The sequence below is a fragment of the Euphorbia lathyris genome, chromosome 6, assembly GCF_963576675.1.
Source record: "Euphorbia lathyris chromosome 6, ddEupLath1.1, whole genome shotgun sequence".
NCBI classification, from domain to species: Eukaryota; Viridiplantae; Streptophyta; class Magnoliopsida; order Malpighiales; family Euphorbiaceae; genus Euphorbia; species Euphorbia lathyris.
Window position 1 is genome coordinate 80,569,765 of NC_088915.1, and position 23,266 is coordinate 80,593,030.

At 30.8% G+C, this 23,266-nt stretch overlaps 3 protein-coding genes across 3 annotated transcripts; 1 reads left to right on the plus strand and 2 right to left on the minus strand.

Annotated features, from left to right (window-relative positions):
• Positions 1-534: 534 nt before the first annotated feature.
• LOC136233922 (protein HEAT-STRESS-ASSOCIATED 32) lies at positions 535-5,562 on the minus strand. The gene is made up of 5 exons (XM_066023656.1): positions 5,287-5,562; positions 3,363-3,554; positions 3,060-3,270; positions 947-1,170; positions 535-868 (listed from the first exon to the last, which is right to left on the minus strand). The coding sequence occupies exons 1-5, from the start codon at positions 5,473-5,475 to the stop codon at positions 761-763; spliced, it is 924 nt and encodes a 307-aa protein (XP_065879728.1). The 5' UTR covers positions 5,476-5,562; the 3' UTR covers positions 535-760.
• Positions 5,563-16,290: 10,728 nt separating this feature from the next.
• On the plus strand, positions 16,291-19,314 carry LOC136231852 (protein DESIGUAL 2-like). The gene is made up of 3 exons (XM_066020823.1): positions 16,291-16,486; positions 17,678-17,883; positions 19,075-19,314. Exons 1-3 carry the CDS (start codon positions 16,382-16,384, stop codon positions 19,292-19,294), a joined length of 531 nt encoding a protein of 176 aa, XP_065876895.1. The 5' UTR covers positions 16,291-16,381; the 3' UTR covers positions 19,295-19,314.
• Positions 19,315-19,388: 74 nt separating this feature from the next.
• On the minus strand, positions 19,389-20,159 carry LOC136231853 (probable histone H2A.3). Its single transcript, XM_066020824.1, has 2 exons — positions 19,918-20,159; positions 19,389-19,743 (listed from the first exon to the last, which is right to left on the minus strand). The coding sequence occupies exons 1-2, from the start codon at positions 20,104-20,106 to the stop codon at positions 19,528-19,530; spliced, it is 405 nt and encodes a 134-aa protein (XP_065876896.1). The 5' UTR covers positions 20,107-20,159; the 3' UTR covers positions 19,389-19,527.
• Positions 20,160-23,266: the final 3,107 nt, after the last annotated feature.

A 23,266-nucleotide genomic window follows, 5' to 3' on the forward strand; every position in this document is an offset into this window, starting at 1 on the left:
AATGTCCAAGAATCAAAATTGTTTATATGAAATCACATTTTCAATTTTCAAAATCACATTTCCTATAAAAACCACATTTTTAATTTTTCAAAATCACTATTTCAAATAATCGTTTTTTTCTCCACATTTTTTATTTTTCAAAATCACCAGTTCCAATAGTCGTTTTCTTTCTCTTAATCAAACAAGATCCAAATGTCTTCGAAACAAGTGACCTTTAGATTTGGAAGTTTGAATGACCAAAATTTTAGTAGGACAAAATTGAATGGTTATAGATGTAATTTACCTAAAACAGTAAACTCAGGATCTAATGTGGATAAATTAAATCACTTTCACAGATAATTAAAAAACACTCCGAATATTGTGTTCATGTATTATGCACCAATTGCATAATTGGTTCATAGAATACAGATTTTGCACTTTTTTTCGATTTCAGAATAGATTTGAATTGGTTCCTAAAATACGGACTTTGCATTTTTTTTTCGATTTAAAGAATAGATTTGAAATTAAAATGACTTTTAAGTTCGACACAATATGTAGATGTATTTTCTTTTTCCAACATGTATTTGAAATTTAACATTTTCCAGCGACTCGCGGGTCCTCAAGCCCCGTAACCGCACGCACTGGATCCTTCCATCAAAGTATCACAGCACTAAGCACACATTATCTCCTTCCATAGCAGAATACAACACACATAGCACTCTTAGCTTATGCATCATCACATATTAAACACTATATTACAGTATCCTACAGAACAAACAAGCTAAATCAGCAAATATGATGAACCACGGAAAGAAGTGTTACTGAAGTTGTTGCATCCCCGCAGGCATTCTAGGCCAATTACTTGAGAATGATCAACAAAAAGGTTCACCTGAGAAAACATGACATTAAGCTGTCATTGATGAGCATAGGCAATAATACAATTTGTAGTAAAGGAAGAGTGGCATACCTTGGGACCATAGCGTTTGACAAACCACTCTGCGGTCCTAGCACTCGATGACTCGAACATGGTCTTCTCAAGACCTAGTCGTCCAATGATCTTTGCGATTACGTCTGCTCTTAGAGAATCAGCATCTCTGCAGATATCATCTGCATCTATCATTATCATATCTGCTCCAGCCTCCAAGCATCTCTCAGCCCTCCTTATCAAGAGATCTACATCCTCGATAAGTTCTGCCGAACAGAGATGAAGCTCGTTGTCATGACTATAGAGGCAGCTCTACTATCATACTTGTCTTACTATTCCTAAATTAAAAGCAGATACATCTAATTTAAAGAAAATCAGTTCAGGACAAGACTGGCTAAGAAGAATAACTACAGAATATGCAAAGTTGTGTTCCACAAAAATTCAAGCACTCGAAACTTGTCCAGTGATGAAGTTGACAGTGTAAACATAAATGATATAGAGCTTGTCATGGAACCATCGATAGTTAAAGGTCCACTCCATATTAATAGCTGACACACCCCTCACGCGAAAGCACACTTGGGCTTAAAGCGTGACAACACAAACCCATATTACAATGTTCTGCAATAACTCAACAAATGGGGCTGCCAGGAATCGAACACTGGAACACTTGGTCATTGAACTAATATGCTAATAGGTACCTAAACTAATATATATATACAATTACGTACATTACAGATCTGAAGTGTTCGTAACAGGGTGCAACGAGCCTAATGCAACGTTGCTTCCAAAGAAGTTCACTCGGATTTCGTAAATGCTGCCAGAGAATAACTTTATGGTGGTTGAGAAGAGAATTGATCAGAAGCTGCAAACACTCCCAATAAAAGAACTGAAATCATTTATGGTAAAAACCAATGATGGTTCGGGTGATTCTAACTTCGGGCCATCAGTTAGAATCCCGGCAAAGATAGTGTTATTGTCCAAAATTCCCTAATCCTACCTAAAGCATCTTGCAGGATAGGAAGATAAGGTAGTAGGAAGTCCAACTTCAGAATACATTATGAAGCAATGTCAAATTATAGGAATTAAGGGTCAAAATGGCCACTGAAATTGACAGGCGGGGTTAGTCCAAATCGAAGTTTATGTATCAACTCAGTCCCGAAATTGGCAAAACTTGACAAATTAAGCCCAAATTTAACAAACTTTTAGGTATTAAAACTGATTGCTTTGGGGTTAATTTGTCAATTTCTGCCAATTTAAGAGCTGAGTTATACCTAAATTTCGATTTAGGCTAAATTGAAACCCTGCCTGCCAATTACACCCTTAATTCCAAATTATCCACGGGTAAATTACACCCATGGCCACTGAACTTAATCCATTTTTACATTGTGGCCACTGAACTTCAATTCTTAACAGTATGGTCCCTCAACTTTGCATTTTTTTTAACACCGGTGGCCACTCACCCAACTTTAATTAACTCATCAAAATGACCGTTAACGACCTCAAAATTAAAATATTCAATAATTAAAATTGTTCATAACAACATTTACCATGAAACCACATTTTTTATTTTGCAAAATTACATTTTTTGGAGCTTTCTCTCTCTAAAAATTCACTCTCTCTCCTAACCAAACAACACCTAAATGACCCCAAAACGAAAATTTTCAAGAATTAAAGTTCCTTAGAATATCATTAACTCTTCGAATTTTTTATTTTGAGGCCGTCAACGGTCGTTGTGAAGCGTTTAGTGGCCAACAGTGTTAAAAATTGTAAAGCTCAGTGGTCATACCGTTAAGAATTGAAGTTCAATGGCCATAATGTTAAAATGGGTAAAGTTCAGTGGCCATGGGTGTAATTTACCCAATTTACCCAATTTCATTTACTGCATTCCCTTTTGATTAAGCATGACATTACCTTACAAAACAGTGCCAGGATGCATAGGAAGGAATCATTCATAATAAGATTATGAACCTTTAACTATGATACTGTAAAACCTTCATAAATTATTAATACTCGATAAATTAATATTTTCTGCTCCCGACTTGGACCAATTCAATAAATTAATACTCGATAAATTAATATCTCTATAAATTAATAAAATTCCATAGTCCCAACATTATTAAATTTATAGAGGTTTTACTTTATGTAGATTCCTTACCAGAGCTTTGAGGCATGGGAGGCAAATAAGCCCCATAGGCTCTATTACCACCAATAGGAACATCAGACTTCTTAATTTTGGCTGCAAAAAGAGGCTTTGCTCTTAAACCACCGCTCTTAATTAACCGGACATATCTCAAAATGGTCTCTTCTGGAACACCAAGAGACCCCACATTGAGCTCGATCGTGTCAAACCCCATGCTTCTACATTCCTGCCAAGTACGAGAATGCCAAGATTTCATCACAACTACAGCAAAACATACTAAAGTATAGTACCAAATCTCTACTATATATATGCCCTCACCTCGATGTATTCTTTGAATGCCGAAGGACCTTTGTGAAGCAAATGTTCGGCCCAGTCACCTGTACTGACATATACATCATGCTGGTGTGCCATATCAATCACCTCTTTAACAAGTGACTTCGGCATGAGACTGTGAGAACCTCCGGAGAACTTCAGCCCGTCGACAAATTGCCCCATAGACTCAAAAACATCCTGCCAAACATAACAGTAAGAACATATTGAAAAATCAGGAAGAAAGAATCATCTTCTGCTAGGCACATATAGATTATGATTCTGTCACCTGGGTTAAAAGAAATTATGTCATGATCAAAGTATAGCAGAAGACTCAAAACAGATTGGTTTTTCCAAATCCAAATTCCAATCAAGGATGAAGCAAATCCAGTCTTAAATTCAACTAGACTAGACCTCATAATCCACCAAAGAAATCAGACAAATATGAATTCAAGCATAAAATTACAGGAAAAAAGTATCTTAAGCTCTTGATCTCTTTGAATTTGATGTATTGAACCCTCAATCAATATTAATCTCACACATTAAGCCTCTAACCGAATTAGTTAGATGCGAACACCTAATTGAGTTAAAAGAGCATAATTTCTGGCAATTTGAAATAAGGTTTTTTTTCAGAGTTTCTCTAGCTCATCAGATATGTCAAATAATGCAAGTTTTAAAAAGTTGAAAATTCAAATTTCAAATCGAGATGAAATGAATAACCACCTGCTAATCGAGTTTATACCTAGTCAGCGAGTAGTCACCAGGATCTGTTCATGAACAGGATTAAACAGTACTTGATCAACAAAAATAGAAAAGATCAAAGGCCTCTGAATGCTTTTTTCCAAAATTATACATGAAATTCATCTTCAAATCCTTGTTAAAAGAAGCAAAATTATGAATATCGAAGATTTTAAAACCTGTTACCAACGTCTACTCTCTGTCAGATATTAATATGAAGAAGACTTTTAACTATCAGCCTGAGCTTTTAGTTCAAACGGTTTCATGATATGGTATCAGAAGCCAGTGTGACCATCCTCTAGGGGTTCGATTCCTGACAGCCTCAAACATGGTAATATGGGCCTGTGTTTGTGCACGCTTTAAGCTCAGTGGGTATTCGTGTGTGGAGATGTGTAGATGTATATGAAGTGGAACTTTAACCATGAGATTGAGCATTTAGTTCAAATGGACATCTATCATGTCACCAAGAAGAGGTAAAACTTAATTTAACGGCTTAATACATTATCAGCTCCCTAAACTTGCTTATTTCGTATCAGCAGCTCCCTAAACTTATCCATAAAAGTATATTAGCTCACTGAACTTTACAGGTGTCTCACCAACTTCCTAAACTTGCTTATTCTTAAACAACTAAATACAAAAACTTATTAAACCTAAATTCTAAAAATACGTCTGAGGTAATTTTTTCGCCTCTCCTACTTTTCAACCTATTATAAAAGTTAATGTTGCAGGTTTGAGAGATTGAATGGATGAGGATCGAGAGTTAATATTATGGTTTTTGTATTTAGTTGTTATGGAATAAACAAGTTTAGAAAGTTGGTGAGAAACTTTCAAAATTCAGTGAGCTAATCTACTTTTATGTAGAAGTTTGGGGAGCTGATGATACGAAATAAGAAAATTTAGGTAGCTAGTGAGATATTTGCAAAGTTCAGGCAATCTACCTAATTTAACACACTCGGATGCCGCAATTCAAGTTCCTAAAGTTAACAAATTCCTAATTTGCACATCACTGAACACAATTTCTAAAAGTATGCTTCAAAAGCTACGGATTATTCAAAATTAGAGTCGCATTCAGATTGCTCAGTGAGTATCCTTTAATAAATTTTAAATAGCAGATCAGAAACAACAGACCTTATTGTCAATTAATGCAGAACTTAGATAACTCATAAATGAAATTTGAAAAATGGAGAATACATACTTGAAGCCTGTGCTGATTCAAGAGAGAATATTGAGGACTTCGAATCTCGGTGACTCCAAATCGGCGTGGTTTCTCAGGACGATCTTCATCGTCGTCGTAGAAGGTCTTCCATTGATAGTAAAATGACATCCTTAACCTTTCTACTTCTTCTCTTCCGTTTGATGTGAGCGAAGGAAAGTGTGGTTCCATTGATTTTGCCTAATTTTTTCCTGTCTATGTTGATTAAGGTCTGTATCAATGGCGTTGAGGTGGATTGTTTCTGGAAAATTGTTGAACAGAAGGATTTAGCTGCTTCCAGAATGTTGCTGTATGTGTCGTTTTCTGATTAACAGTTGTCAATTATGACCCTACATGATGACACGTGTACCTTTTTATTAAAATATATTATCAAAAACTGGACAAAGAAATTATCAAAAAAAAAAAAAACTGGACAAAGAAACCAAACCAACAACAAACGAAAACTAAAAGGTACAGCAAAGTAAATAAAAGAAAAAAAAGAGAGAAAAACTACACCAAAAGGAGTTTTTTCTTTTAAAGCAGCTACTAGGTGCAGTTTATTCCCGAAATGTAATAAAATAAATATTTTTTAGAAATAAAAAAGAAAAGAATACAATAGTTATTTTTTTTAAAAATAACTATTAGAAGATGTTTAGTTAGTCAAAATTAAGGTAGAAAATGAAAATGGAAATGGTTATTTTCATTTTTTCATGTTTGGTTTTTATAATTTTGATTGAGGAATGGGAATTACCGTTGCCCCATATATAGGAATCCATAATTTTTTTTTTAACCACTTCAATCAAATTTCATTCTCATTAATTTATAAATTTAATTAAAAAAAATTAAACCTATTTTTGGTTAAAGGATAACTGTCAAACCACGATTTTTGCTTTTTAAAATACCTGCACTGTTTTTCTTTTTATTAATGATAAGGCACAGTTCATTTTCACAAAATAAATTGATATATGATTCTTTTACGTGATGATTTTATATGGAAACATAGAAAATTGGTGTTGTTTTTAATTCTATACATCATAATATTTTATATTATTACTAATATATTTTACAGATAGTTTTTACTATTATTATTGGTTTTAATTATTATTGTTATTTTTTAAATATATCTAATAAGTTTGGTATTGATTTAGGGGTGAGTATGGTCCGGTTCGGTCCAAAAACCGAACCGGACCAAATTAGACCGAATCAAATTATCTATATTTTTAGGACCAAATCAAACCAAATTATAATTTGGTTTGATTTGGATCGAACCAAATTTTTTGGTCTGGTCCGGTTCGGTTCAAGTTTGGACCGAACAGATATTAGAGACCTACTGCTGCTACTTCAATACTTCTAGTTCAGTTGGAAAAATCCCCAAATTTGAATATTGTATTTCACCAACTTAACCAACAGTAATTAACATGTCTCCAAATTTTAATTTGTAACAACGAAAACATCAAATTTTTTAAGAAATTAAACGAAATTATTTTAATTGTTGAGCTACTATTTTTTTTTCTTGAGCTACTATTTTTTTGAACCAAATTATCCAATTCAAGGATATGATATCTATACTATATATAATTACGGAAGCAGAGAGAAATGAAAAGAAGTATTTTAGAGGTCTTTTTGATGAGTTGTCAACGTAGTAAAAAATCAGATTAAAAATATTTAATTAATTAAAAATAACAAATTTATATTTATAATATATGATAAAATCGAGATATTCTACACGGGATCAAAGAGGATATTTACCAAAACGGCAGCGTATTGGGAGCGCCAGAGAAGCAATGGCGTATCAAGCAAGTCATCCAAATGGCGGATCACCTGGATTCCGCCACACGTTATCCGTAGTCAAACCTACGTGAGATCCGCCATTATGCCTCGATCCGCCCGCCAAACGGTAGAGCTGATTCCCAATAAAGGCAATTAATGGAACGTTAATGAGCTAACGGCCACACTTAAGGAAGATCCGTAACCGCCATTAATAGACCTGTTCATGGACTGGGCCGGGCCGGGTTCGGGTCGGGCCTAACCGGACTTTACATATAATTATCTTGTCCAAGCCCAACCCAGCCCACCTATATTTATATCGGGCTCGGGCCGGGCTGGGCTTGACTATAAAAAGTAATTCCCAAGCCCGGCCCAACCCGCCCATCTAATATGTTAATATTAAAAAAAAAAAAATTCTAATGTAATTATTTTAGGACTTTAGAGTAATTTAATTTTAGATTCAACTACCAAATTTAGTAACAGGAGTAAATTTTTTTTTTTAAATACACCACATATATATATATATATATATATATATATATACAATTAAAAATATTACTATATAATATAAAATCGGGCCGGGTCGGGCTCACTTGGGATTTTGAGAGCAATCCCAAGCCCAACCCATTTTATATGCGGGCTTGAGCGGGCTTGGACCGGGCCGGGCCAAAGATCAAATATCAATGTCCAAGCCCAACCCATGAAGTGCGGGCCTGGGCGGGTTGGGCGGGCCAACGGGCTCATGAACAGGTCTAGCCATTAATGAGGCATTAATAGGGACTTTCGGGTTACTGGAAGTTATGATCAGATAACTATAAATAGCTTGCACCCCAAGCTATTGAGGTACACATATTCATTCTCTCTCTTAAACCATACCTAGTCAATATAGTTTATTCTCCATTTTTCATACTGACTTTGGCATCGAAGCTTCCCTCGTCGAACCCAACGACGCCCCCACAGGGAAGGAAGCTGATCGGAAACTCACCACTAGTTATCAATATATTAAATAATTACTAACCTATTAATTAAAATAATAAAAGAAAGCAAGTGTTACGGGAAGATGAAAAAACACAAAGCAAAGGAAATCCAAAAGTCACAAATAAACTTCTATATAAAGCATGATAGATAGTATTCCACAATTATATTCATTGGTCACGATAGATAGTATTATATTTCTGAAGGTAAATATTCGATTTTTTTCATATGTTGTAGTTATTTTGTTCTCAATTATGTTGTTGTTTTATTTTTATTAAACAATAGTTTATAGTTTCATCTTTCAGATTCATTTCTGTTGTTACTCATGTTCTATACCTCTCGCTATCTTATCCATGTTTCTTTTTTATTTGTCTTTTTTTCCAAACTGATAGCTTCAATTGAAGAAATCCGACAGAAATAGAACATGCATGAACAACTAAAACCGGAAAACACAAAAGTGTCAAAAATTACAAGAAATTCTTATGTTTCTCAAGGTAATTATTCGATTTTTTTTCATATGTTGTAGTTATTTTTGTTCTCAATTGTGTTGTTGTTTTCTTTTTATTAAACAATAGTTGTTATAATTTCATTTTTCAGAGATGAACAACTAAAACCGGAAAACACAAAAGTGTCAAAAATTACAAGAAATTCTTATGTTTCTCAAGGTAATTATTCGATTTTTTTTCATATGTTGTAGTTATTTTTGTTCTCAATTGTGTTGTTGTTTTCTTTTTATTAAACAATAGTTGTTATAATTTCATTTTTCAGAGATGAAATTCCATTTCTGTCGTTACCCAGGTTCCATACCTCTCGCTACCTTATCCATGTTTTCTTTTTTATTTATCTTTTTTTTCAAAATGACTAAAATAAAGATTTTGTAAATTTGTATTCTTTTTTAGTATATGTTGCTAGGTGTTATCGTTTCGATTGCTAACTCTTAACTAAAATTTAGATTTTCGGCTTTATATGAACTCAATTTTTGGCTTTCTCAATTGTGCTGTTATTTTATTTTTATTAAACAATTATTGTTATAGTTTCATCTTTCAGAGATGAAATTCCATTTCTGTCGCTATCCAGATTCCATACCTCTCGCTACCTTATCCATGTTTTCTTTTTCATTTATTTATTTTTCAAAATGACTAAAATAAAGATTTTGTATATTTTCATTCTTTTTTAGTATATGTTCATAGGTGTTATCGTTTTGATTGTTAACTCTAACTAAAATTTAGATTTTCGGCTTTTTATGAACTCAATTTTTAGTTTTAATTGAAGTTAGATTAATTTTTCTAATTCAGAACATGTTGAAATCCACTCATTTTTTTAGTTTGAGTTTAGCTAATTGATATGGATTGTATTTTTTATTTTTATGCATTTTAATACAAATAGATATAAAGTTTCACACGATAGTTGTTCATTGAAGTTTGAGACATATTAAATAAAATATTAAAGAGATATTGGAATATTATACTTACAATGAAGTTTATTTCAATATAAATTATGTTATATTATTATTATTATTATTATCAAGATATTATTTTTTCCCAATTTTCTAGACAATGAGATTGTAAGCGTCTAGTACGCTTGATAAGATGTTTATTCTTGAAGAATGTGGATTATGCTAGATACGAATTCAAAATCAAGGTAAATAAAAATAAATTTTGATGCTCAAAATCCTAAAAATGTACATTAATTATGGATATTGAGATAATTGCTTTTGCAACATTGGCTTATATAATTTTTAACTATTATATTATGGTTCGTACAAAATTGTTATTATTTCAAGAGTTTTTAACAGATAAAAATGAAATATGATCACAGGACAAATTATTGAAAAATATTAATTAAGAAAATATTATTATTTGAATCTCTTCAAATTCTTAAATATTGAGCATAATGATTCTAATTAATATAATTAATTTCACATATTAATTATAAAACGTTTTTTTTTTGTACTGAGTGGTTACAATTGCGATTTAATTCTATTTAACTAAAATTAATTTATGGACTTAATACTTCATTAAGAAAAAATAAAATGTTTAATTAATGGGCAAAAAATATTTTCGCTCTCCTCTTTATACGCTTATGTCTCCGACATTCTCTCTTATTTTCAAAAAAAAAAAACCCGAGAGGAAGATGGTTCTCTCCTAATTATCTTTTTCGTCCCTTCATTTTTTTTTCAATTCTTTTGTTTGTTTTTCTTACTTACAAAATTCAAGAATATATAATTATTAGAAAATATTAATGAAGTCAAATAAGTGATATCTGTGAGTATGGCTGATATTCTATATAGTGAAAGAATGAAGAACAAATTGATCGAATGTCTTGATGAGATATTACGAGATGAAAATAGGAGAAATCATCATCTTAAACTGATTCAATTAGATATATTGGGTTATTGTAGCAGAATGAATAATTGAATTCGAATACTTGGTGATCATGAAATTTCATCAACCAAAATAATTATCATCAAGATGAATTTGTGACTCATTCTTACGAATTTTATTTTTTTATATATAACATATTGAATTGATAAAGTTTCTTCATATGCAATATTAGAAAAGTATTGATTGTAATAGTTTATAGAATAATATATTGATGTTGCTTCCATTTTAACATAGATTGTAATTCTTTTGTATCGTAGATATAATATTTAATTTTAATTATAGTTTAATTCAATTTTTGTTTAACCTATATTGTAATTCTTTTGTATCGTAAATATAATATTTAATTTTAATTATAGTTTAATTCAATTTTTGGTTTTTTATTATATTCTAATATATTTTTTAATTAATCTGCTATTTTATTATTATTGTTTCATAGAATATTTGTAATATGAAAATGTATTAAAATTCCTAAAAAGTACAAATCATTGAATTTTGTAAAAATAAATAAATCATTCATCTTTAGTTAAAATTCTATAAAAAAAAAGTAGTCAATTATTTTTAAAATTAATTTAATTTGAATTATCATTAAAAAAAATATATATTAATTTTAAATATACATAATATAAATTTTTTTCATAGCATGATATAAAAATATTTAAAAGTAAATATGTCAATTTATTTATTTATCTAAATTATATAAAAGTTTCATACCATCGCACGAGTTTTCGACTAGTACATTTAATTGTGGAGCTTTTTTTTTTTTTGGCTTGGCTAAGATCGAGTAGAAACTAGCCAAAGTCTAACAAATCCAAAGTTAAAGTTATGTTACAAGCTAAATTTCAAATGTTTCACCATAATGATAAGTTTTATAACCATTGGACAATATTGAACCATGGTTTGATGAAAACATTATCAATCTAAGGCTTAAAATCAATCTAAGTCTTAGAAAATTGGAAAAAATAGAGATAGAAAACTTGTTTAATTGTTTTTTCTTTTTTTATATATATTTAGTTAATTAATTTAAAGCTCTAAAACTAAAATAAGTATATATTGTATTTCGGTCCAGTTTTGTTTGGTTTTGGACCAAACCAAATCGAAAACCAAACTACCTTAAAAATTAGGACCGAACCAAACCGAAATACAATTCGGTTCGGTTTGGTTCAGTTTTTTTGGTCCGATTTTTTTTATCTTTAGGTTTTCGGTTCGGTTCTGCTCACCCCTAGTATTGATTCCGACTTTCTAAAACTAATCACTCTTAAAATATTATGATGGATAGAATTAATTGTACAATCAAACATTAACGAAGGGAATTAATTACTTTCATTTCCATTCCCAATTCCCAAATTTAAATCAAGTATTCCTAAAAGTAATCGAATTCCGATTCTGGATTAAACCAAACAAAATAAATAAATAGTCATTCCGATTCTGATTCCGTAACATTCCGATTCCGATTTCGAAGTTTGAACCAAACGCCCCCTTACTATTATGTTCATGTGTTACTTGGATGGACAAATATTTTATAGATCAACATATCATTACATATTTTTGTAACGATAAAGACAAATGTAAATTAAAACAAAAGCATTTAAAGATAATTGCACTTGCTTAAACATATTAGAGGTATTTGTGCCTTTATTCTAGTTTATGTTTTATATTTTAATTTATGAATAAGGTATAAAAATACCCTAACGTTTACCATCAGGAGTAATTTTATACTTAATGTCTAAAATTGTGCAATTTCACTCCTAACGTTGGCAGTTAAGACCAATTTTACTCCTAACATTGATAAGTTGTGTCAATTTAAGAAATAATTCATCAAATTGTCTTCTCGGTTATGAATTTTGTCATCTATATTTCACATGTGCGTAATGTTATCACTCATTAGTAACAGATAACAAACATATGATTAGACGTGAAAAAATTAAAAAAAATATATTGTCTTTTGTACGATTTGGACAACAAAAATTCATATTTTTCGCCGAAGTTATAAATATTCACTACAAGAAATCAGTTTATACGTGACAATAATTTAATTATCACCATAATTGTTGTAACAAAAAATATATTATTAACTACAACTATTTTTATAATTATTACAAAAAGTAAACTTGTGACAATTATTTTAAGATAATCACAAATACATAAATAATTTTGTAAGAATGATTTATGACTTGTAACTAAAAAATTTATGTGACAATTAAGACTGTAATGGAAAATAAAATATAAGTGACAACACATTCATACTTGTTGCAAATTTTATTATGTGACATATTAAAATAAATTGTCACATATTATTTTTTTAAGTTGCAATTAATAATTGTAACTAACTGGTCGAAAAAAAAAATTGTAACTAAAAAGTCAAAATTTGTGACAATATTATACTTATCATAAATTTTAATTGTATGACACTATAACTAAAATATTTTCTTATAATTAGCCATGGCAATTAAAATTTTAATTCTGTGATAATATATTTGTAGTTTTATAAAATATAATTGTGTGGCCATTAAAAAAATTATAACAAATTATTTATATATCTCTCATTTAAATATATATTTTAAATACTTGTTTTCTAACCCCACTAACTTCATATCCTATCTTAGTGTCCCATGACCTAATGTCGATCAGATTTGCACTTCTAGGCAACAGACGTGGAGCCTCCCACAACTGACGTGCGATTCCCTTCTTCTCGATATTGCATCAACCACCACTGTTCCCTCCTCTTGTAATTCATCCTCTTAACATAGGACCAGTTACGTTTTCCAGCAGATCGGGATCCAAGAACAGAAATCACTTATAGTCTTCCATGCAATTTTGAGTCGTGATTCTCCAGCACTAGCCATTCTCACTGGAACCGAGACACTTCAGCCACCAGGTTTCGTCCTCTCCATCGCAGATGCCCTCATATAAACTGATATTTCCATTCCTTGCAATTATTATTGTACTTTGTTAGTGATTTTAGGTTTTTGATAATTTATTTTCTTTTTTCTTCATTTATATCAGTTTTTTTCTTCTTCATTTATATGCTAGAAATAATGTTGGTGGTTATTATGAGGGCAAGTATCACCAAGAAATCTAATAAATATATAGTTCAAGGTGGCACTGGAACGAACCAAAGTGGATAAACTTATGATATATACGTATGCCGTCCAAGCATGATGGGTATTTTTTTTAGAGAATGCATTACATAGCTAATGGTATTTTTGCTTCAAGTAGGAGCTTGTTTAGTTGGTGGGTATTATGTTGATTATAATTCTAAAAGTTATTGTTTGGTTTTTCTACTTTTTCAGATTCCTATGGATAATGTAATGGAGTTGGTGGAGCTTGATAACCAGAAGGATGCTATTTTTGGAGTTCAAGAATTTGCAGGGTTGTGAAGAATAGAGAATAATTAGTATAATATATTTGTAAAATCATATGGTTAGATTTCCTAATATTTTTAGTTAAATTGATGTACTAACTACAAATTTCTTAATAAAATACTTTTATTTTTTTGATAATTTTTATTTTATTTCTAATTAAAGTAATGTAAAATAATATTTGAATATATTTCAATTATATATATATATATATATATATATTATGATACTAAAAAAGTTGTAACTAATAAATAATTGTTATAATAAAAATATTGTAAAAAAATTATATATGTGACAATAATAATTGTCATAAATAATTTTTTTCGTGACAACTAATGAAATTTGTCACACGTTTTTACTGTAAATTTAAAGATAATATGTAACAACATACTATATTTGTGATAATATTTTACTTTTCGGTTACAATAAATGCTGTAACAATTAAATGTAGTGTGACAATATATTCATTGTCACCAAAATTAAAAAAAATCGTGACAACATTTTATTATCACATTTGTCAAAAAAAACTTTAGCAACGGAGTTTTGCGTGACAACCCTTGTGACAATTATTTATTGTCACATAACCTTTTTTATGACAACTTTTCATAATTATGTGACGATAATTATAGTCACAAATAGTCTATTTTCTTGTAGTGATTAATCTCTAATTCTATTATTAAATCATAAAAAATATGAAATCCTATTTTTATAATCAAGAGATATGTAATTAGTGTAGAATAAGAAATAAAATATCTGTGTTTTATAATAATATCTGAAATTGATCCAACTTGTCAATGTTGAGGGTAGAATTGCTTTATGCTGCCAACGTTGGGATAAAATAGCACAATTTCAAATGTTAGAGGTAAAATTATTCCTAATTATAAACATTAAAGTATTTTTACTTTATCCCTTAAATTTAATATATATTAAAACAAATTTACAAAAGTATTTTAATTTCTCATCTCAGAAAAGTATTTTATGGTTTTGTTAGAATTAAATTATTTTATATTTCAAAAAATAAAAATAATTTAAATAAGCTAACTTTATAATGAAAATATTTTAAATACTTTAACCACATGTTTGGTTCAGCTATAGTTAATAGTTGTTACTGTTATATGAGTTGTTGTAGTTAGTTTTTTTTATTGTTGTTTAATTCAGTTGTTAGCTAATAGGTGTTGTTGTTAGCTATAAATTATGTGGTTTAAAATTTTACAAAGAGGTATGTTCCATTAGCAAGCAGTTTATAATGTTAACACCGTTAGAAAAAACTGATGTGACAATTTTTTATCAAAAAGTTAAATGGATATTTTATAATCTCTGTTAACACTCCAAATAGTTGTTTTTGACACTATCTATCTTTGACTTCTTATTGCAAAATGATAACATGTGATATCACACAATTCATCATAAATACACATGTATCAATAAAGCACATCCTTCATCATTAATAACCGCTAGAGCCACGTGTACCTATCAAATGATACCGAATGTCAAAGCACATCCTTACCCGCACGCAATACCATGATTGGCGGAATCACGGTTGCATCCGTTGTAACCGTTTCCGACCTCTCATTGACTAGCTATCACGTTGCTTCCTACTCACATTTAGGGTACACAATCCAACCCTCCTATACACGGAATATAGAAGGCACTCAATTCATCAATATTGCTCCTCTAAGCTTGTATATTATTAAGTAGTTATTCTCATCACCCATTTAAGTATCAGAGCAAGGTCGTCGATTCCCAGCCCTCCCTGGCTCTTTCTATCTTATTGGAGGGTTCGAAAAGACTCTTTCAGTTCAATACACATCTACTCACATCAACATGAAATACAAATAGAGTGGATATAGAGATTCATTAATGCTCGAGCTGCAACTTTGACCGAGCCGAATCCGAACAGTTTGCGAACTAAGCAGACTCGTTTGCACCCCTACACAACACCATGATTGGCGGAATCATAGTTGCAGCCGTTGTAACCGTTTCTTAGCTCCCAATTTTATTAGTTATCGCTTTGCTTCCTGCTCATATTTAGGGTACACAATCCAACCCTCCTACAAATACAAGGTACACGGAACATGGAAGGCACTCAATTCATCAATATTGCTCCACTAAGCTTCTACATTATTCAGTAGTTATTCTCATCACCGACTTAAGCATCTGGACAAGTTCGCTGATTCCCAGTCCTCCCTGACTCTTTCTATCTTATTGGAGGCTTCGAATAGACCCTTCAAATTCAATTAATACAGATATACTCACATAAGCTTAAAACGCAAATAGAGTGGAAATAACGAGATTCGTAAAAATTTTAGGCTATAATTAGAGAATTAATGCATTTGAAATTGTGGTAGAAGAATCAATGAACATGAAAGTAGTAGTTGTAGAGGAATAATACTCTTGCTTTCCTTGTTTCCCATGAAAGGAATCAGAATTTTGTGATGAAAGAAAGAAAGAAAGAATAAAGTAAATTTACAAAGCTATAAAAAGAAGCTTTTTTACTTGTAATCACAGCTAATAATTTGTTTAATTTTTTCACTTTATTCATATTCTTCTTCTCTTCATGCTTAAATACTGATCAGATTTCCTTCAAATCTCCAAGAATTGAAGAACACCAACATGAAAATGGCACAAAACGTCGGCGTTTTGATTTGCCTATTGATCATGGCTTTGGATATTGTTGCTGGTATACTTGGCATTGAAGCTGAAATTGCCCAGAACAAGGTATGTTTGACAAAATAAAACAAGGTGTAAAAATATTTTTAATGTCTAAAATAGTACCATTTTACTCGTTTCTTTGATAGTCAAGAGTAATTTTACCCTAACGTAACGAGTTGAATCAATTTTAGACACAATTAAAAAAATATATATATTTTTTGTTCGTATATTGCGTCAGTTTCATGACAATTGGTTCTAAAAAAGATACATTTTTTTAATTTTACTTTTTAATTGAAAGGTTGGATTTTATTGTGTACTCATGTTTATGATCCATTACAAATAAGTGATAAAATGATGCACTTTTGTAATTGAGACGACAATATTCGTGACTGAGATTCCAAGAAAATAGTTTGATGATTTATTTTTTCAATTAATCTAATTTGTGAATGTTAGAAGTAAAATTGCTCTTAACTGTCAGCATTAGAAATAAAATTGGTTTTAGCTATCTATTATAACTGGGTAGTTTGTTGTTGTTCGTTTTTCTTTTCCTTTTCTACCAAAAAAAAAAATAAAAGTGTTTTTGCACTTTATCAAAAAAAAATAATGAAACTAAATAATCTTTAGAAAATAAATCTCAAACTTTAATGATCATAGTATAGTATGTTACCCGGTTAATGTATGGTTTAAGGTCCTGTTTGGCAATTAGCTGATAGCTGATTACATTAACTGTTGGCTGATTACCTTTTTAGTTAGCTGATTTGATTAGCAGATTGTGTGAACTTGTTTGGTAAAAATTAGCTGATTGCTAATAGCCATTTGTGTAAATTGATAAATAATGACATGATAAAACATTTATTTGGGATTAGAGAATATTATTTAAGGGTAAATATGTCCATAAAAAGAGATGGAGCAATAAGCTAATTGAAAAAACTCATGAGTTTTTTCAAAATTAGTTTTTTGACCCAATAAACTCCTTCAAATTTCTCTTCACCAAACACCACTATTAAAGATTTGACTAGTCAAAACCTCTAAAGTGACTCAAATCTCTAATTTTACTCCAAAAAACTCTTTACCAAACAGGGCCTAAATATTTAGATCAAGCAAAATTTAACAATATGGAATCTAGAAGTCGAGAATCCAAATATAATAGTAAACATATTCGCAAGTCTTGTATATCAATTTAAACTTTTAGATCAAACAATTCTACGACAACAAAATCGGCTTTCGAATTGATGGAATTGGTGTTGTTTTGAACAGGTGAAGCATTTGAGAATGTGGATATTTGAATGTAGAGATCCAAGCTATCAAGCATTCAAACTTGGATTGACTTCAGCTTTGCTAATGGCTTTTGCTCATATTATTGCTAATTTCTTTGGTGGCTGCTTTTGTGTTTCTTCTAAGGATGATTTTGATAAGGCTTCTCCTAACAAACAATTGGCTATTGCCTCCCTCCTCTTCTCATGGTACATGTTGCTACCGTTATTTGATCCGTTATTTAATTATTAAACTAGATAGTCTGTTTAACGTATTATTGGTATATATCTTATTATTTCTATCATTATTTATCCATTATTTAATTATTAAACTAGATATTCTGAAAGTTAATTATATCCAAAATGTATAATGTACAAAATGTATAATGTATTACTAGCATAATTACACTTAATCTATCATATATAAATCAATATCAAAGAACTGTCTAAAAGATTTACAATATTATTAATATGGTCACAAGTAATTTGTCAAAATACATGAAACTCTTTCAGTTATCAATAAATCTATTTAGAAGGTTTGATTTGATAGTGAAATAACGGTCAAACCAATCCGGTCAAATAAAGTAAAATTGATCTTTTTTGAAAATATTAGAAACTTAATACATTAGAGGTAAATTTACACTCCCCAAAAAAAACAATGTAATAAAAAATATAGGATATTCCTATATACTCGATATATTAATATTAGGATATTATATTCTAATATGTATATAAAGTTGGTTTGAGTGGTTAATGGTCTCAAATCGTTTTAGATTAGTCCCGACTTTTTTATATAACACAATGTTTAATCCACTTATTTTGAAAAATAAATTATAAAGTTTTATCCTTTATTAATATTAGATTTTTAACCTAACATATATTAGGTTTGAAAACAACTATTATACAAAATGACTATTGATCTATTATTTTCTGTATGTCCTTTTATACCAAATATAATAACAGTTAAAAATCTTAAAAAAAATAGACATAATAATAAAAAAAGTTAAAAAGAAATAGACTAATAAATTATTTACCTTTAAATTTATCACTTTTTATCATTGCTATTACACTCCAACTTATATTTATACTTATATTTAGATACATCGTGCTTATTAGAATTCTAAGGTGGAAATTCAAAGCATCCTGAAATTTAGATTTAATAAATCTAGATCTAACGATAAATAAGCAAATTCTGAAACTTAGATTTACTAAATCTAGATCTAACGATAAATGAGCAAATTCACTAATTCACTATGGTGTATATTAAAATTTCTAATGTAAACATATCAATTTTGGACCTGAAACGCCCTACTTGCATGACATAAAATATGTTGAAATGAAAGTTTGACACCTTGTTTATTTACTTATGACATAACTTCTTCGTTTTTACGATGATTATAGGATAATATTGGCGATAGGATTCTCAATGTTGATGGTAGGAACATTGGCAAATTCAAGATCAAGAAAATCTTGTGGCATATCTCACCACAGAGTTTTATCAGTAGGAGGCATTCTTTGTTTCATCCATGGTCTCTTCATTGTTGCTTATTATGTCTCCGCCACAGCCGCAGCAAGAGAACAAGCTATCCCACGGCAAACCGGATCAACTACCAATGCTTAATTAGGCTAATTCAGCAATTAATTTATTCTACTCCATCCATATGTTTTGTTTCATTAATTGATTGATTAGTTTCTTAAGTAGAGACGAGAAAATGTTTATATGATCAATTTCTCAATATGCATTTCATTAATGATTTTCTTCCTTTGATTTCAACAATTGATTGATTACAAAATGAAACCATTGAATTCCTTCTATCATCCTAAGATCTGCCTAAAGAACAAATATAAATCAATTTACTCATCTTCAGTAGAAGCCTTAACAGGAGCAGATCCAGATCTTTTGGGCAATAAAACATTATGAATGCTAGGCAACACACCTCCATTAGCAATTGTCACAGTTCCGAGAAGCTTGCTAAGTTCTTCATCGTTCCTAATCGCCAATTGGATGTGCCTCGGAACAATTCTCGTCTTCTTGTTATCTCTTGCTGCATTACCAGCCAATTCCAACACCTATCCATCCAAATCAATCAAATTAAAATACTGAAAATCAAATCAGTGAGATCGAAATCGCACTACTGTAATCGATTTCCACAAATATGTTGTTGAACACAAATCAATCGAGATCTCGTCATTTTCTAATTCAGAAGAAACTGTAAATCAAATAGTGAGCAAATTAGAGTTTACCTCGGCGGCAAGATACTCAAGAACAGCGCCGAGATAGACAGGGGATCCACCGCCAACGCGATCGGCGTACTTGCCGGCTTTTAGAAACCGAGCAATACGACCGACGGGAAACTGCAGACCTGCCTTGGAGCTCCTCGTTGTGCTCTTCTTCACCGCTGCAGATCCTAATGATTTTCCTCTTCCGGCCATTTTATCTCGACGGATAGATTTGGTTTGGTGTTTGTTGTGCAGAGACTCGTTGAACAAGAGAAAGTGAGATGAGGAATAATCAAATTTAAGGTTATATATAGGTGATAGAATTGGTATAAGCCAACAAATGGGATTCACGCGGATTGTAATCTATATCCGTTGGTTTTAGTAACACGTGGACGGTTAGATTAACCAATGACTTATTTTTTAAATTAAACATCCAGCGGTTGTAAAGCGGGAAGTATGGAATTTAAAATTTTTGGGGGAAATAAATTTTAAAGAAACAGCGCCTTGAACTTATAAAAAAAAAGTAATTAATTTATTAGTCCCTATATTTTAACAAAACACACTGTTTAGTCTCTGTATTTTTAAAAATACATGATACAGTCCCTAACTTTTTTTCTAATGAACCGTTTAGTCCCTAACGCTTTTCTCAGTGAACTGTTTAGTCCCTACCGTTAGACTCTCATGAAGATTTTGTTAGTCAATTTGGATTTGCGTTCTTCTTTTTTTTTTTTTCCTTTCCGTTACACTCTAATGCATCTGAAATCAACTTTGAGTATTCTTCTTCTTAATGTTCTTCTTAATCGTTCAAATTCGTAAGCATTGGATCTGTTCTTTTTCTTGTTCTCCATACAAATAGCTTCTTTTTCTAAATTGGATTTTCTCTTATGAAGTTTGAAGGTAAATAGTAAAGGGTAATTTAGTCATTTCCGAAGTCATAAACAGTAAAAAATCTAAGAAACAGACGGAAGGACTAAACAGTTCACTGAAAAAAAAGGTTAGGGACCTTACCATGTGTTTTTGAAAATATAGGGACTAAACAGTGTGTTTTGTCAAAATATAAGGACTAATAAATTAATTACCCAAAAAAAAATGGTTAATCTCCGGAACTTACGTAAAAATATAATCAATTAATCACTCGATTATAAAAAAGTAAATTAAATATACAAAATGTATTTCATGTGTCTTAAAATGTTATTACATAATTCAAGAATTGATTAAAAATAAAGTTATTAGTTGCTCAAATATAAATCTTGTATTCTCTAATATAACAACTGCATACCCTCGATCTTGATTGTTTTTTAACTTTTTGTAAGACATGTGCAATCGATTTTCCATATTTAACTTACTTTTTTGCAACCGAATGATCGATTAATTACATTTTACGCAAGTTCAAAGAACTAACAGGATATTTTATGCAAGTTTAGAGAACTATTGAGACACTTTAAAAGTTCAGTGGACCAATCAAACTTTTCAGACAAGTTCAGAAGTAAAATGATGTAAGCCTAAAAAAATCTTTTGTCTTGGAAAGGTCTTTCATCTCTCCAGCCCCTCAACCTTTTTCTTTTTATCACTTAGCCTTTTATATTTAGTGACTAACTTTTCAACTCCTAAACTCAATAATTATTAACCACCTTTATCTACTGACAGAAGCAATTTTACTCCAAATATTTAAAATTGTGCACTTTTATCACTAACATTGGCAGATAAGGATAATTTTACCCTTAACATTAATAAATTAGGTCATTTCAAGCATTATTATAATATATATATTTTGTTTTTTATTCACACTAATTAAGTTCTAAAAAAACTTCACATTTTTTTATAATTTAAAAATAGAATTGAAAATTAATATTTTTAAATTCGAATAAATATTTAATTTTTTTATTCAACTCATATAAAAACAATTTATTTATATTTTAACTTTTTATGTCTATTCATATTTTGTAATTTGTTACTAATAAATCATAAGATGACACACATGTGAAGTGTAGATTATAAAATTCGTGACTAAAATGACAGTTTAATGAATTACTTTTCAAATTAATTCAATTTGACAACATTATGAATAAAATTCATCCAAACTGTCAATTTTATAAGTATTTTTACATATTATCCCTTTATTTTAGGTTTAATATATAAAAACAAGATTTATAATATATATATATATATATATATATATATATATATATATATATATATATATATATATATATATACTTTATAAAAAATATATATATATTTAAACTTCAATTCATTTAGAATTAAACCAATATCTTTTTTATATAGACTAACCAAACCAATAATCAATTATCAAACTACACTAAGATTTTGGTTCGATGTGATCATCTGTTACCCGTTATTTTTTCAACCCTACCACTGTAGATAGTCTAATTAAGTTATTATGATTTTTTATGTGATTTTCATCATTTAGAGAGGAAAATCTTTTTTTTCTGAACCCAAAGAAATCACTTCATAGATGAATAGGATTTACATCCTCAAAAATAGCGTTTGATAGTCAAACCGGCATATCAGAAGACAAAAAATCGCTAGCATTGGAATAAGCATGCCTAGCTACCAAGTGAGCAGCCCTATTCGCTAAACGACTAACAAAAGCTACAGAAAAAGTAGGATTAGACCCGAGAATAACTCGACAATCATTGATTAGCGTTCCGAATTCCGAGATATCCTTTTTGTTAGAAATAATTGCATCAATAACAAGCTTGGCGTCTGATTCAAATTCAACATGTGTATAGCGCAAGGAGGCAAGCCAAATCATACTCGTGCGTAAAGCTAATGCCTCGATTACCTTAGGTTCTCTAGTACTAGCAATGCAGCTGCTACTACAGAACAAAAATGTACTTGTATCATCTCTGACCACTGCGCCTATCCCGCACCTTCCGACTTCCTTGAAAATGGCACCGTCAACATTGCATTTCATTAACCCTCTATCTGGCGGCTTCCACATCTTTAATTTCCATGTCTCGCCGTTACTATTTTGTGGGTTCTGATCGAGAGCAGATGCCCGATCCACTGATGTCGCGGCTGACGGTACGGCTGTGACGGCTACCCCGGACGAGCTGTGCACTGCGGCAGCAGCAGACTGAAACTGTGGTGCAGCTACGGCTGACGAGACAGTTGATGGACGAGCTCCCTAGTATTGACGCTGAATGCTGCCCGACAGAGTTGGAGAAAACACAATTGGCCTAGCCTGCGAGCTTTGTTGGTACGCCCTCCAATCCCGCAAGTCATCAATACCATGGCGCCAACTAATATCCGACGGCCACCATGACATGTGCCATAATACTCTGTTCATGTGGTCCCAGATTGTCTTTAAAACACAACAGAGCCTATCAATGAGCTCCAGATTCGGATC

Excerpts from the sequence above, each read along its gene's own strand:
- LOC136231852 (XM_066020823.1), top strand. The coding sequence starts at position 16,382 with ATGAAAATGGCACAAAACGTCGGCGTTTTGATTTGCCTATTGATCATG. Across the intron at positions 16,487-17,677 it reads CTGAAATTGCCCAGAACAAG|GTGAAGCATTTGAGAATGTG; the intron begins GTATGTTTGACA and ends TGTTTTGAACAG. Across the intron at positions 17,884-19,074 it reads GCCTCCCTCCTCTTCTCATG|GATAATATTGGCGATAGGAT; the intron begins GTACATGTTGCT and ends CGATGATTATAG.
- LOC136231853 (XM_066020824.1), bottom strand. The coding sequence starts at position 20,106 with ATGGCCGGAAGAGGAAAATCATTAGGATCTGCAGCGGTGAAGAAGAGC. Across the intron at positions 19,744-19,917 it reads TTGAGTATCTTGCCGCCGAG|GTGTTGGAATTGGCTGGTAA; the intron begins GTAAACTCTAAT and ends TTGGATGGATAG.
- LOC136233922 (XM_066023656.1), bottom strand. The coding sequence starts at position 5,475 with ATGGAACCACACTTTCCTTCGCTCACATCAAACGGAAGAGAAGAAGTA. Across the intron at positions 3,271-3,362 it reads CATTCAAAGAATACATCGAG|GAATGTAGAAGCATGGGGTT; the intron begins GTGAGGGCATAT and ends CGTACTTGGCAG. Across the intron at positions 869-946 it reads TCAAACGCTATGGTCCCAAG|GTGAACCTTTTTGTTGATCA; the intron begins GTATGCCACTCT and ends ATGTTTTCTCAG.